Source organism: Salvelinus alpinus, chromosome 27 (assembly GCF_045679555.1).
Source record: "Salvelinus alpinus chromosome 27, SLU_Salpinus.1, whole genome shotgun sequence".
NCBI classification, from domain to species: Eukaryota; Metazoa; Chordata; class Actinopteri; order Salmoniformes; family Salmonidae; genus Salvelinus; species Salvelinus alpinus.
Genome location: NC_092112.1, coordinates 25,020,778 through 25,034,715, shown reverse-complemented (window position 1 = coordinate 25,034,715; position 13,938 = coordinate 25,020,778). Strand labels below are relative to the sequence as shown.

The 13,938-nt window shown below is 43.5% G+C and overlaps 1 protein-coding gene across 1 annotated transcript in view; it reads left to right on the top strand.

Annotated features, from left to right (window-relative positions):
• LOC139556228 (mitogen-activated protein kinase kinase kinase 5-like) overlaps nucleotides 1-13,938 on the top strand; it is a 58,825-nt gene that overhangs the window by 31,630 nt on the left and 13,257 nt on the right. Inside the window, exons 9-19 of the mRNA XM_071369883.1 lie at nucleotides 974-1,133; nucleotides 1,384-1,537; nucleotides 3,270-3,377; nucleotides 3,581-3,633; nucleotides 4,320-4,415; nucleotides 4,762-4,843; nucleotides 5,463-5,596; nucleotides 8,134-8,261; nucleotides 8,536-8,672; nucleotides 9,183-9,288; nucleotides 12,808-12,965. Of these exons, the coding sequence (XP_071225984.1) occupies nucleotides 974-1,133; nucleotides 1,384-1,537; nucleotides 3,270-3,377; nucleotides 3,581-3,633; nucleotides 4,320-4,415; nucleotides 4,762-4,843; nucleotides 5,463-5,596; nucleotides 8,134-8,261; nucleotides 8,536-8,672; nucleotides 9,183-9,288; nucleotides 12,808-12,965 (1,316 nt within the window). The remainder of the gene's footprint in view (nucleotides 1-973; nucleotides 1,134-1,383; nucleotides 1,538-3,269; nucleotides 3,378-3,580; nucleotides 3,634-4,319; nucleotides 4,416-4,761; nucleotides 4,844-5,462; nucleotides 5,597-8,133; nucleotides 8,262-8,535; nucleotides 8,673-9,182; nucleotides 9,289-12,807; nucleotides 12,966-13,938) is intronic.

Here is a 13,938-nt window from a genome sequence, read left to right as displayed (position 1 = left end):
ATCCCCTGTGTTGCTGTGAAATCTGAGGCTCAGAAGGTAGCACAGGAATGTGAGAAACAGGACAGACAATCCTGGGAATCAACCGTGGGCCCCCTCCAAGTCCCTGCCCCCTCCCTTCTCTTCTCTACTCTGCCCTGTTCTGGGCTGCCTGAGCAGGACATGTAGTGGCAGCTTCCCTCAGCAAGGCCAAAAATAACAACCATGCTCCATTATCGCTCTGCAATTTAGTAGCAACATGGCAAGTAACTACTTTGCATGTTAAGATTTATCCTAAGTGGGTACTAAGATTCTCCAATCTACATTTCAGGTGAAATTCTTGACATAAGAGTAAGCTCTACAGTGCCCAGCCTATTCCCAAACCCCTGCTGTGCAGTACATCCCATTGTGTTCTCCTTCACTAAGAATCTGATCTCTGTGAAGAATTATAAACTGGGTGGTTCAAGCCCTGCTGGCTGATTGGCTGACAGCCGTGGTATATCAGACCGTATACCACGGGTATGACATCAGGGGTTTGTGATATATGGCCAATATACCACGGCTAAGGGATGTGTCCAGGCACTCTGTATTGCGTTGTGCACAAGAACAGCCCTTAGCCATGGTATATTGGCCATATACCACACCTCTTCTGGCCATATTGTTTAAATAACACATGGTATAAAAAGAACACAAAATAGGTCAAAATAGGACATAGTATCTCGAAACGTTGCACAATAAAACGGAAGGATTCAACAGTGTGGAGTATCTTTCTTTTATATTATAATAATACACAGGAGGTCGGTGGCACCTTAATTGGGGAGGACGGGCTCGTGGTAAGGGCTTGAGCAGAATATCTGGAATGGTATCAAATACATGATTTATTTGTGTTTGATGCCAATCCATTTGCTCCGTTCCAGCCATTATTATAAGTCGTCTTCACCTCAGCAGCCTCCAATGTTATAATATGTCCCTGACCTGACCTTGTTGTTCTCTCCAGGAGTGAAGCTGAGCAGCCTACTGGGGAAGAAGGGCAGCCTGGACAAGCTGCAGAGCTACTGGGATGTGGGTTTCTTCCTGGGGGCTAGCATCCTGGCCTGTGACAACACCAGGGTCATACAGGCCTCCGAGAAACTCTTCAAATTGAAGGCCCCTGTCTGGTGAGCGAGGATGTTATTTATTTTTTACATTTAAAGCTCAACATACAGTGAACTTATTTCAAACTATTTTGCACAATTTAATTGTGCTTTCTTCTTTCGTAGTCAGTCAGTGGCCTATTTTCTTTTGGTGCTCAAGATTTAAACAATCTATTCAAACTTATTTAGCTCTGTTTAACTGCCTTTTCTTTTCCTGCAGTCGAAGGCCTTTTACATTTCTTTTAAGCTATCGTCTGTGTTGACTGCAACCCAGGTATCTGCGCTCTCTTGTGGAGACCATCCTGATTTACCAGCACTTCAAAAAGCCCTCTGTGGAGCAGCCGCCCCCCAAACAGGAACTGGTGGACTTCTGGATGGACTTCCTGGTGGAGGCCACAAAGAAAGACGTCTCGTCTGTCCGCTTCCCAGTATGTGTCCCATGCTCTCTTTGCCTTCCTTCCTGGGATTCTTCACTGTTTAGACTTGACCTTGACAATTAGACATATACAGTCCCAGTAAATAGTCACTCCAGGGTTTTTCTTTATTTTGTAGAATAATAGTGAAGACATCAAAACTATGAAATAACACATAAGGAATCATGAAGTAACCAAAGAATTGTTAAACAAATAAAAATATATTTTATATTTGAGATTCTTCAAAGTAGCCACCCTTTGCCTTGATGACAGCTTTTCACACTCTTTGATTTCTCTCAACCAGCTTCATGAGTTAGTCACCTGGAATGCATTTCAATTAACAGGTGTGCCTTGTTAAAAGTTCATTTGTGGAATTTCTTTCCTTCTTAATGCATTTGAGCCAATCAGTTGTGTTGTGAGAAGGTAGGAGTGATATACAGAAGATAGCCCTATTTGGTAAAAGACAAAGTCCATATTATGTCAAGAAGAGCTCAAATGAGCAAAGAGAAACAACAGTCCATCATTACTTTAAGACATAAAGGTCCGTCAGTCCGGAAAATGTCAAGAACTTTGAAAGTTTTGTCAAGTGCAGTCGCAAAAACCATGAAGCTCTATGATGAAACTGTCTCTCATGAGGACCGCCACAGGAAAGGAAGACCCAGAGTTACCTCTGCTGCAGAGGATAAGTTCATTAGAGTCAACTGCACCTCCAATTGTAGCCCAAAAAAATGCTTCACAGAGTTCAAGTAACAGACACATCTCAACATCAACTGTTCAGAGGAGACTGTGTGAATCAGGCCTTCGTGGTCAAATTTCTGCAAAGAAACAACTACTAAAGGACACCAATAAGAAGAAGAGACATGCTTGGGCCAAGAAACACGATCAATGGACATTAGATCGGTGGAAATCTGTCCTTTGGTCTGATGACTCCAAATCTGAGATTTTTGGTTCCACACGCCGTGTCTTTGTGAGATGCAGAGTAGGTGAATGGATGATCTCTGCATGTGTGGTTCCCACCGTGAAGCATGGAGGAGGAGGTGTGATGGTGTGTGGGTGCTCTGCTGGTGACATTGTCAGTGATTTATTTAGAATTCAAGGCACACTTAACCAGCATGGCTCCCACTGCATTCTGCAGCGATACTCCATCCCATCTGGTTTGTGCTTAGTGGGACTATCATTTGTTTTTCAACATGACAATGACCCGAACACACCTCCAGCCTGTGTAAGGGCTATTTGACCAAGGAGAGTGATGGAGTGCTGCATCAGATGACCTGGCCTCCACAATCACCCAACCTCAACCCAATTGAGATGGTTTGGAATGAGTTGGACCACATAGTGAAGGAAAAGCAGCCAACAAGTGCTCAGCATATGTGGGAACTCCTTCAAGACTGTTGGAAAAGCACTCCTCATGAAGCTGGTTGAGAGAATGCCAAGAGTGTGCAAAGCTGTCATCAAGGCAAAGGGTGGCTACTTTGAAGAACCTGAAATAAAAAATACACTTTTTTGGTTACTGCATGATTCCATATATGTTATTTCATAGTTTTGATGTCTTCACTATTATTCTACAATGTAGAAAATAGTAAAAATAAAGAAAACCCCTTGAATGAGTAGGTGTGTCCAAACTTTTGACGGGTACTCTACATCAACCATAACAGTGGTACCAGCTGGGGCAGTTGTCCTACACTCTTTATTTTCTCTGCTTTATTGTGAAATGTCTCGATGTCCTATTGGTTGTCCTTTTTTCCAGGTGTTGATATTGGAGCCCACTAAAGTCTATCTGCCTTCGTACTTGTCCATAAACAACGATATGGAGGAGAACACTGTCTCCATCTGGCATGTTTCCCCTGATGACAAGGTAAGTTACTGACCACAGAAAGAGTGTGACAACTGCCTTGTGTCTTTGCTTTATGTCTCAGAAAAGAAGTACAGCCCTGGAGTACAGCCCTGCCTGTCTGTCTATATGTCCGTCTCTCTCTGTCTCTGTCTCTCTCTGCCCTGACACATTTTAATCAGTCACCAGAGGTACTGACGTTCATGTTTTTCTGATCGTTCTAACAGCACAGGGGGGTCCATGAGTGGAACTTCAGGGCCATGTCAGTACGGGGTGTCAGGTTGGTGATCTCACAGCTGTCCTGTTCTACACACTCATTGTAATGTATGGGCAATAAAGACTGCTCTCTACTCTACTCTCCTCTGTAACTTATGCCAACAACATAACAGATTATAATGTGGCCACCTGGATCCCAAGGCAATATTAGTCAGAGATGGTCCCTCAATGCCTCTCCCTCTTTCCGCCTCCAACTGATCTCCCACTTCAGAGAGCCTCTGTGAGATGTTGCTAGGGAGCGTATATTTTTTTTGTGCCCACTCGCCCTCCAGTGTACTAGGAGACAATGGCAGTTCCCTTGGCTGCAGCAGTGTGCCATGGTGGGCTGAATTCAACCACTCATTCTCTGCTCTGGTCCACTCCGCTCAGCCCTGGCCTTAGTTAACTGGCTTAAAATCCCTGTTCGCTCAGCTGAACACTGGTGGAGACTCAACCGTGTGTATGTGTGTGTGGGAATGAATGTTCAGAGTTACTGTAACTTGTTGTATGTGATTGAATGACGAACATTGTTAGATTGTAAGAGACTTGCAGCTCTGGTGAAAAGAAAAAGCTTCTGCACTTAGATACTACTAGAATGATTTCTCAGAAGTTTCTGGCTACACCCAGACATCCAGTCTATGCCAGTGTTCTATAGATGTCATGTGAATTCACCTGTCGTCTCTTCTATAACTGTCAACCTCTCTTCCTCAGTATTTCCAAGTTTGACGAGCGCAGTGCCTTCCTGTATGTGCTGCACAACTCAGAGGACTTTCAGATCTACTTCTGCACAGAGATGCACTGCAAAAGGTCTGTCTGTCCCTCTGTGACGTGATTGCGCCATCTCACAAGCATATGAGCTGTTCTCCAAGGGAGTGTCTGTACTGTAGAAACTTGTGACTCTCACGAAGAAGAACCAAAGCACAGCTAGCCAGTCTCAATAGCTCCACAGTGTGATTCAGTGAGTCAGTGCTGGTGTGATGGGGGTTTGTGAGTGTGTGAAAGGGTGCTTGTCTGGGCTCTGTGTTATTTCACAACTGCTCTTGTGACATATTTTTAAGTGCGGTGAAGGTTATATGGTGTTAGTGTGGGTGTAAATTGAGTATATAATCTCAAATGTGGAACGGTACTGATGTGACTGCTCTGTGTGTTGCAGGTTCTGTGATCTGGTCAACAGCATTGCAGAGGAAGCATGGAAAGGCCCGGAAGAGGGGGAGTGTGACATTGACGCCCTAGAGGTGAAGGAGGAGAGAGGGATACTCCTTTTCTAGCCACATTCTTTTATTTCTATGTTATTTCCAACAGGATTACCTGATGTACAGTATATGTATACAAGAGCTAGGATGTATTCAGCAGAAACAGTCTCTCCGATTGTTTTTCAAAATCTATATAAAACCAGATACAGGCCATGTAAAGTGTTGAAATGTTTAGAGACAACTTCCTACAGTGTGAAAGTGGGTCACGCTGTTCATGCAATGGAAACCAACAGAGTGTACTGTATGAAAAGCAACTGTCCCTCTATTCACCTGTTCTCCCAGTTGTGCGACAAAACAATTACCTGTGAATAATTACCCAAAACAATGACACAGCCTCTTCCTGTCAAACACTAGCATGGCCCAGATCAGATGCCCCAATAGTTTTTTGAACACTGTTTGATCTGGACCACACCTTGCAAAGCTCACATTTCCCTTTGTTTCTATCAGTTAGTACCCAGCCACAACTGTCACTTTACAGCTCACCTGTTCTTAGATGTACCTATATGTCCCTGTTATAACTCTAGATTGTAATGATCCTTGAAGTTAACATGCAACAAAATGTCATCTTTAACATAATGTCCTCCTGTGCTTGACTCTTCAGTACGACTATGAGTATAATGAGCACGGAGAGAGGGTGGTTCTGGGAAAAGGGACGTTTGGAGTGGTGTACGCCGGCCGGGACCTTAGCAACCAGGTGCGGCTGGCCATCAAGGAGATACCGGAGAGAGACAGCAGGTAAGAGAACATGTAAACTAGACTTTCTCCAAAAAGACCCTACCAATCAGCTTCTACCATTCCCCCATCCATGACACTTTCACTGTCTTTTTATCACGCACTTTGCTAATGGAAGGCTGCAAAAGGTCCCCGTGTCGTTATGTAAAGTGAGTGAGTGTTAATTCAGAGCATAACAACTGAAGTGGTTTCCTGAGAGTGGTCATTTGATTGGCAGATCGAAGGGGCGCCAAAGCAGTCGTTTGAGCCGTGCACTGTGTTAGCTCTGTGCTAGACCTGATCTCCTGTGGTGTGTCCTTTCCTTGGAACACCAGTGTTATACAGTGCTGCTTGAAAGTATGTGAACCCCTTGTGCAATTACCGATTTTTTAGTTTTTACCATGAAATCTTCATCTAATCAGAACCAGTCTTTTTGATCTGACATAACAGGTTTATATTTACCAATACCATATGTTGGTGTAGAGGAAATCATGTGTGTAGTAGGAAAACAAAATTAAAAAGGAATTAGTGCAGGTGCAAAAATAAGTGAACCCCAAGTTCCATTGGTTAAATCAAGTAGGTAAGTGGAATCAGGTGGGTAAATAAATAATTGTGTACCAAATGAACCAATCAAAGGAGAGATTGTTAGGAAAGAGTTTGTGCGGGACTCTGATAAATAGAGATAAGAAACCTGGTCAGTTTGGTGTTACCCATCCAGGTCAACACAAAGCACACCATGCGGAGAGGAAAGGAGATCTCAGAGGATATCAGGGTAGTGAGAGCACATCAGTCTGGGAAAGGCTATAAAATCATCTAAAAAAGATTTTAGCTCCATCAGTCCATTGTGAGGCAAATCATTTACAAATGGAGAGCATTTAACATGACAGCAACTCAGCCTAGAAGTGGACGCTCTTCCAAAATATCCCCAAGAGCCACAAGAACAATAATAAATCCGGTAAAAGCTGAGATTTGCAGACCTCGCTTGCTGTATCTCAGGTGACTGTGCATGCTTCAACAATAAGACGAACACTGAATATAAATGCCATTCATGGGAGGGTTGCTACTGTAGGCCTTTGCTCTCAAAAAATTACTTTGCCAGAGACCACCTGGACAAACCTGAAGGTTTCTGGGAGTTCATTCTCTGGACCGGTGAGTCCAAAATGGACCGTTTTGGTCACAATCAACACCACTATGTTTGGCGAAAATCCAACACTGCCTACCACCAAAATAACCTTATCCCAACAGTCAAGCATGGTGGTGGGAATGTCAAGATCTGGGGCTGCTTTTCCTCATCTGGACCTGAATGACTCCACATCATTAAGGGAACCATGAATTCTGAGGCATACCGGGAGATTCTTGAACAGAACGTCAGGCCATCAGTCAAGGAGCTAAAGCTGGGCCGGAAATGGGTCTTCCAGCAAGACGACGATCCAAAGCATTCAAGCAAATCTACCAAAGAATGACTCAGGAGAAAGAAAATTTATGTTTTGGATCGACCAAGTTAAAGTCCTGACCTAAATCCAATCGAGATGGTGTCGCAGGACCTGAAGCGGGCAGTTCATGCCAGACACCCCTCAAACCTCACTCAATTGGCTGAGTTCTATAAGGAGGAGTGGGCAAAAATCCCTCAAAACAGATGTCAGAGACTGATTACTGGCTATTGGAGACGTTTACTCCAAGTTATCACTGCTAATGGAGGTGCCACAAGCTATTGACTGAAGGGGTTCACATATTTTTGCACACATCAAATCTGAGTTAAATAAACCACTTTTGTTAAATAAACAATGAAAATATATAATTTACTTGGAATGTCTTTATTATGAATTGGGGTTTAGATAAGGATTTTATATATTTATTTTAATATTTTATAGCAAAATAATGATCAGCACTGTAGAGTTCACATACTTTCAAGCAGCACTGTATATATACTATAAACCTGATCGAGTGACTTGGCAATGAAAAGAATAGGGGGGAAATGGTCGCCTAGCAACTAGTGTACCAAGCACTCCACTCCACTTCCTTGCCTTGCGTTGCACTGCCTTCCACCACGATCTCTGGTCTACTCATTGTTCCAACTACTCCTGGCTTATTATGGGACTCCTTCAGAGCCCAATCAGCCCAGAAGATTCCTCTGTCACGCATTGTTCCACTCATCACATCACAAGTCATTAGAGGGCTCTCATGAGCTAACTCAAATGTGTCAAGAATTATTATTAATCATTAAGAAGGAGCTCTGAAGTATCCTCTCAGGGGGGGAAAACGATCTAATAAGTGTCTGATTCAGTAGAATAGAGGGAGAATGTATCTATTCTTATTATTTATGGTGTGAAGTTTGAACATTTATTTCTCAGTAAAGTGTCTTCGTCCTCTTTAGTTTGAAATGACCTGTGTGTGTGTGTGTGTGTGTGTGTGTGTGTGTGTGTGTGTGTGTGTGTGTGTGTGTGTGTGTGTGTGTGTGTGTGTGTGTGTGTGTGTGTGTGTGTGTGTGTGTGTGTGTGTGAGAGAGAGAGAATATCCTGCCCTTTCTCCTGGGAGATGTAACAGCGGATGTTCTGTCCAAGGTACTCTCAGCCCCTCCATGAGGAGATTGCCCTTCACAAACATCTGAAGCACAAGAACATTGTGCAGTACTTGGGCTCCATCAGCGAGAATGGTTTTATCAAGATCTTCATGGAGCAGGTTCCCGGAGGTAAGAGGGCTATCCGTGCAGCATTAGAAAGGTAAAATGATCTAGTCAATGCCCAACCATGTCTTATAAGCCTATGTTGCATCTTTACTTAGTGAAAGACAACAAGAAGCGACTACATTTCCTCCACTACACCTAGAAACAAATAAAAACACATATCTTGTCTGATTTATGTAATAGGTAGCCTGGCTTACTGATTGAATACACTACCGTCCTGCTGATAGTAAACCAGAATGTATTGATATATATTCGACTTTGTCCTGTGGTTTGCCTCCAGGAAGCCTGTCTGCTCTGCTGAGGTCTAAATGGGGCCCTCTGAAGAACAACGAACCCACCATCGGCTTCTACACCAGACAGATCCTGGAGGGACTCAAATACCTCCATGACAACCAAATTGCTCACAGAGACATCAAGGTGAAGCCTGGTCTATTTCAAAGCCTTTGGCCAATGTGCAGTATTCGCCTAGCCAGTAGGAACGCCACATTCATGTCGGTGGTACAGAAATGATTTGATTTGTAAGTGGCGCCTGGCTCTAGTATGATGACTTCCCCTTATCATCCTACCGGAAGGTTAACATGACGTGACATAACTCAATCTCAGTCATAAATAATAAAACACACTGACCACACTCCCATCCCAAAATAGAAACATTAATTTAGGTTAGCATACTCTTTCTCACATACCCAGGACAAGATAGGCCTCTAAATTCTGCCTCATTTAACAATAGTGTCTCATCAAATTACCTTATCAGCCATTTACGTCAAGTGTGAATATAGCCCACTGTAACAACTGTTACTGATTGCCTTCTAGGAAATACCTTAGATTACCAGGCTGTTATCATAGTCATTGGGTTAAGTCTAATGAATGGAGATGACTTGGAATGGAGCTCTTTTATAATCCTCTTGGTTGTCTTTATATCCACAGGGTGATAATGTGCTTATAAACACATATAGCGGAGTTCTGAAGATATCTGACTTTGGAACCTCTAAAAGGCTGGCTGGGATCAACCCCTGGACTGAGACTTTCACTGGTATGTACTGGTCTGCCTGACTGGGTTTATAACCACTGGTATGTACTGGTCTGCCTGACTGGGTTAATAACAACTGGTATGTACTGGTCTGCCTGACTGGGTTAATAACAACTGGTATGTACTGGTCTGCCTGACTGGGTTTATAACCACTGGTATGTACTGGTCTGCCTGACTGGGTTAATAACAACTGGTATGTACTGGTCTGCCTGACTGGGTTAATAACAACTGGTATGTACTGGTCTGCCTGACTGGGTTAATAACAACTGGTATGTACTGGTCTGCCTGACTGGGTTTATAACCACTGGTATGTACTGGTCTGCCTGACTGGGTTTATAACCACTGGTATGTACTGGTCTACCTGACTGGGTTTATAACAACTGGTGTGTATGGGTCTGTATAACCACCGAGCTTCCTCTCCCTACATTGTCAAAATGCCTTGATGGAACAGGTTGTTTGAAAATGGGCTGAACTCTCAACCCAAACAGTGATCCCACTCACTATTTACAATTATAGTTCTGCTGAGATTTAATCTCTAAGAAACTATTTGTGTTGTGTGTTTGAGGATTTATCTTGTTTTAGCTCATCATCCTGTAAATGACGTATCTCAGAATAGCCTGCCGTTGATATTCAGAGTGGTCATGTCGGGGTGCCAGGGTTATGCCAGCGTTGACATTGTGGCAGCCAATGATAGCACAGCTTGACCCATTTGGTAAGACCATCTTTTTGGAGCATAGAGATGCACCTTCGCATCTTGAAACCATCCAGTACAGTCAGTTTCTCCTGTTTAAGTTGTGCGTCAATGTGTCTCTCCCAGTTTCACCATAGCACTTAGCTTACCTTTTTAAAAGCTCTATTGAAGCTCCACTTACAGTAGGCTATAATTAGACCTAAATACTCACTTCATCCAGGGTTACAATATGTAGTTCTTCTTTGTTGATTAGGCTATACTACTGAAACAGGCTAGCATTTAGCAGAATTTCACTTGCACAGAATTAAACTTAGTCCTAGAGCTAAGGTTGCAAAATCCTTGAACTTTAATTAAACCAGGATTTCTGGAAAACCAGGGAATTTATTGAATTTTCAGGAATTTTGCAGCCCTACCTAGAGTTCAACCTCCCTAAAGTCACCTTACCCTATACATTTTTACCTCCATCCTGCCAGTATCCCTGCACATTGTAAATATGGTATTGGAACTGACCCTATATATACACTGCTCAAAAAAATAAAGGGAACACTTAAACAACACAATGTAACTCCAAGTCAATCACACTTCTATGAAATCAAACTGTCCACTTAGGAAGCAACACTGATTGACAATAAATTTCACATGCTGTTGTGCAAATGGAATAGACAAAAGGTGGAAATTATAGGCAATTAGCAAGACACCCCCAAAAAAGGAGTGATTCTGCAGGTGGTGACCACAGACCACTTCTCAGTTCCTATGCTTCCTGGCTGATGTTTTGGTCACTTTTGAATGCTGGCGGTGCTCTCACTCTAGTGGTAGCATGAGACGGAGTCTACAACCCACACAAGTGGCTCAGGTAGTGCAGTTCATCCAGGATGGCACATCAATGCGAGCTGTGGCAAAAAGGTTTGCTGTGTCTGTCAGCGTAGTGTCCAGAGCATGGAGGCGCTACCAGGAGACAGGCCAGTACATCAGGAGACGTGGAGGAGGCCGTAGGAGGGCAACAACCCAGCAGCAGGACCGCTACCTCCGCCTTTGTGCAAGGAGGTGCACTGCCAGAGCCCTGCAAAATGACCTCCAGCAGGCCACAAATGTGCATGTGTCAGCATATGGTCTCACAAGGGGTCTGAGGATCTCATCTCGGTACCTAATGGCAGTCAGGCTACCTCTGGCGAGCACATGGAGGGCTGTGCGGCCCCACAAAGAAATGCCACCCCACACCATGACTGACCCATCGCCAAACCGGTCATGCTGGAGGATGTTGCAGGCAGCAGAACATTCTCCACGGCGTCTCCAGACTCTGTCACGTCTGTCACATGTGCTCATGTGCTCAGTGTGAACCTGCTTTCATCTGTGAAGAGCACAGGGCGCCAGTGGCGAATTTGCCAATCTTGGTGTTCTCTGGCAAATGCCAAACGTCCTGCACGGTGTTGGGCTGTAAGCACAACCCCCACCTGTGGACGTCGGGCCCTCATACCACCCTCATGGAGTCTGTTTCTGACCGTTTGAGCAGACACATGCACATTTGTGGCCTGCTGGAGATCATTTTGCAGGGCTCTGGCAGTGCACCTCCTTGCACAAAGGCGGAGGTAGCGGTCCTGCTGCTGGGTTGTTGCCCTCCTACGGCCTCCTCCACGTCTCCTGATGTACTGGCCTGTCTCCTGGTAGCGCCTCCATGCTCTGGACACTACGCTGACAGACACAGCAAACCTTTTTGCCACAGCTCGCATTGATGTGCCATCCTGGATGAACTGCACTACCTGAGCCACTTGTGTGGGTTGTAGACTCCGTCTCATGCTACCACTAGAGTGAGAGCACCGCCAGCATTCAAAAGTAACCAAAACATCAGCCAGGAAGCATAGGAACTGAGAAGTGGTCTGTGGTCACCACCTGCAGAATCACTCCTTTTTTGGGGGTGTCTTGCTAATTGCCTATAATTTCCACCTTTTGTCTATTCCATTTGCACAACAGCATGTGAAATGTATTGTCAATCAGTGTTGCTTCCTAAGTGGACAGTTTGATATCACAGAAGTGTGATTGACTTGGAGTTACATTGTGTTGTTTAAGTGTTCCCTTTATTTTTTTGAGCAGTGTAGTATGTGTAACGGTTCTCCTCTTCCTCTTCATCCGAAGAGGAGGAGCATGGATTGAACCAAGACGCAGCGTGATACTTAGACATGATATTTATTTAGACACGACAAAACAACGAAGACAAAAAACGAACTATACTTGAATTAACTAACAAAATAACAAAACGAATGTAGACAAACCTGGACGTAAGAACTTACATGTAACACGAAGAACGCACGAACAGGGAAATGACTACATAAAAACCGAACGAACAAAATGAACAAACAAACCGAAATAGTCCCGTATGGTGCAACATAGACAGACACTAACACAGGAGACAACCACCCACAACAAACAATGTGACAACACCTACCTTAATATGATTCTCAATCAGAGGAGATGAAAACCACCTGCCTCTAATTGAGAACCATATTAGGTACCCAAACCAACATAGAAACAGAAAACATAGACTGCCCACCCAAACTCACGTCCTGACCAGCTAACACATACAAAAACTAACAGAAAACAGGTCAGGAACGTGACAGTATGCTTACTTTCTTACTTTTTGTGTTCCTATTTCTTCTTATCTCTCGTGTGTTTTTTAAATTATTGCATTGTCATTGATTATTGCATTAAAATTTGAACTTGAAAACCTGATTTGCTTGTATCAGCACTGATATGCACATTTTACAAATGCAACTTGTAACTAGTAGCTATGATATTTGTATAATTTCCTGCCTGTTTGGTGTGTTGTTATTTTGCAGGGACACTACAGTACATGGCCCCTGAGATCATAGATAAAGGCCCTCGAGGATACGGCAAGCCTGCGGACATCTGGTCTCTTGGCTGCACCATCATTGAGATGGCTACTGGGAAACCACCCTTCTACGAGCTGGGCGAACCACAGGCCGCCATGTTCAAGGTCAGAGTTCAGAGGTCAACTAAAATTCAGTTCATTGACCTTAGTTCACTTTCCATTGGTGAATGGTGTTTTTGTCTGGCTGGCTTAAAATGTAGTAGTATCTCTATCAAAATGATGGCTTTGAATGATGAGTTCACCCTCATTCTGTTGTTCATTGTGATATATGGTTCTGCTGACTTATTTATCTCTGTAGTGATGTCAGATACAGAAATAGATCAAATAAAATCACATTGTATTGGTCGCGTACACAGATGTTGCAGATGTTATCGCAGGTGCAGCGAAATGCTTATGTTTTTAGCTCTAACAGTGCAGTAATACCTAGCAATACAAAACAATACACACAAATCCCCAAAATATTAATAAAGAAATAAAAAAATATCAGAACGAGCAATATCAGAGTCCGGAATATAAATATACAGTGTATATACAGTGGGGCAAAAAAGTATTTAGTCAGCCACCAATTGTGCAAGTTCTCCCACTTAAAAAGATGAGAGAGGCCTGTAATTTTCATCATAGGTACACTTCAACTATGACAGACAAAATGAGAAAAGAAATCCAGAAAATCACATTGTAGGATTTTTAATGAATTTATTTGCAAATTATGGTGGAAAATAAGTATTTGGTCAATAACAAAAGTTTATCTCAATACTTTGTTATATACCCTTTGTTGGCAATGACAGAGGTCAAACATTTTCTGTAAGTCTTCACAAGGTTTTCACACACTGTTGCTGGTATTTTGGCCCATTCCTCCATGCAGATCTGTTCTAGAGCAGTGCTGTTTTGGGGCTGTTGCTGGGCAACATGGACTTTCAACTCCCTCCAAAGATTTTCTATGGGGTTGAGATCTGGAGACTGGCTAGGCCACTCCAGGACCTTGAAATGCTTCTTACGAAGCCACTCCTTCATTGCCCGGGCGGTGTGTTTGGGATCATTGTCATGCTGAAAGACCCAGCCACGTTTCATCTTCAATGCC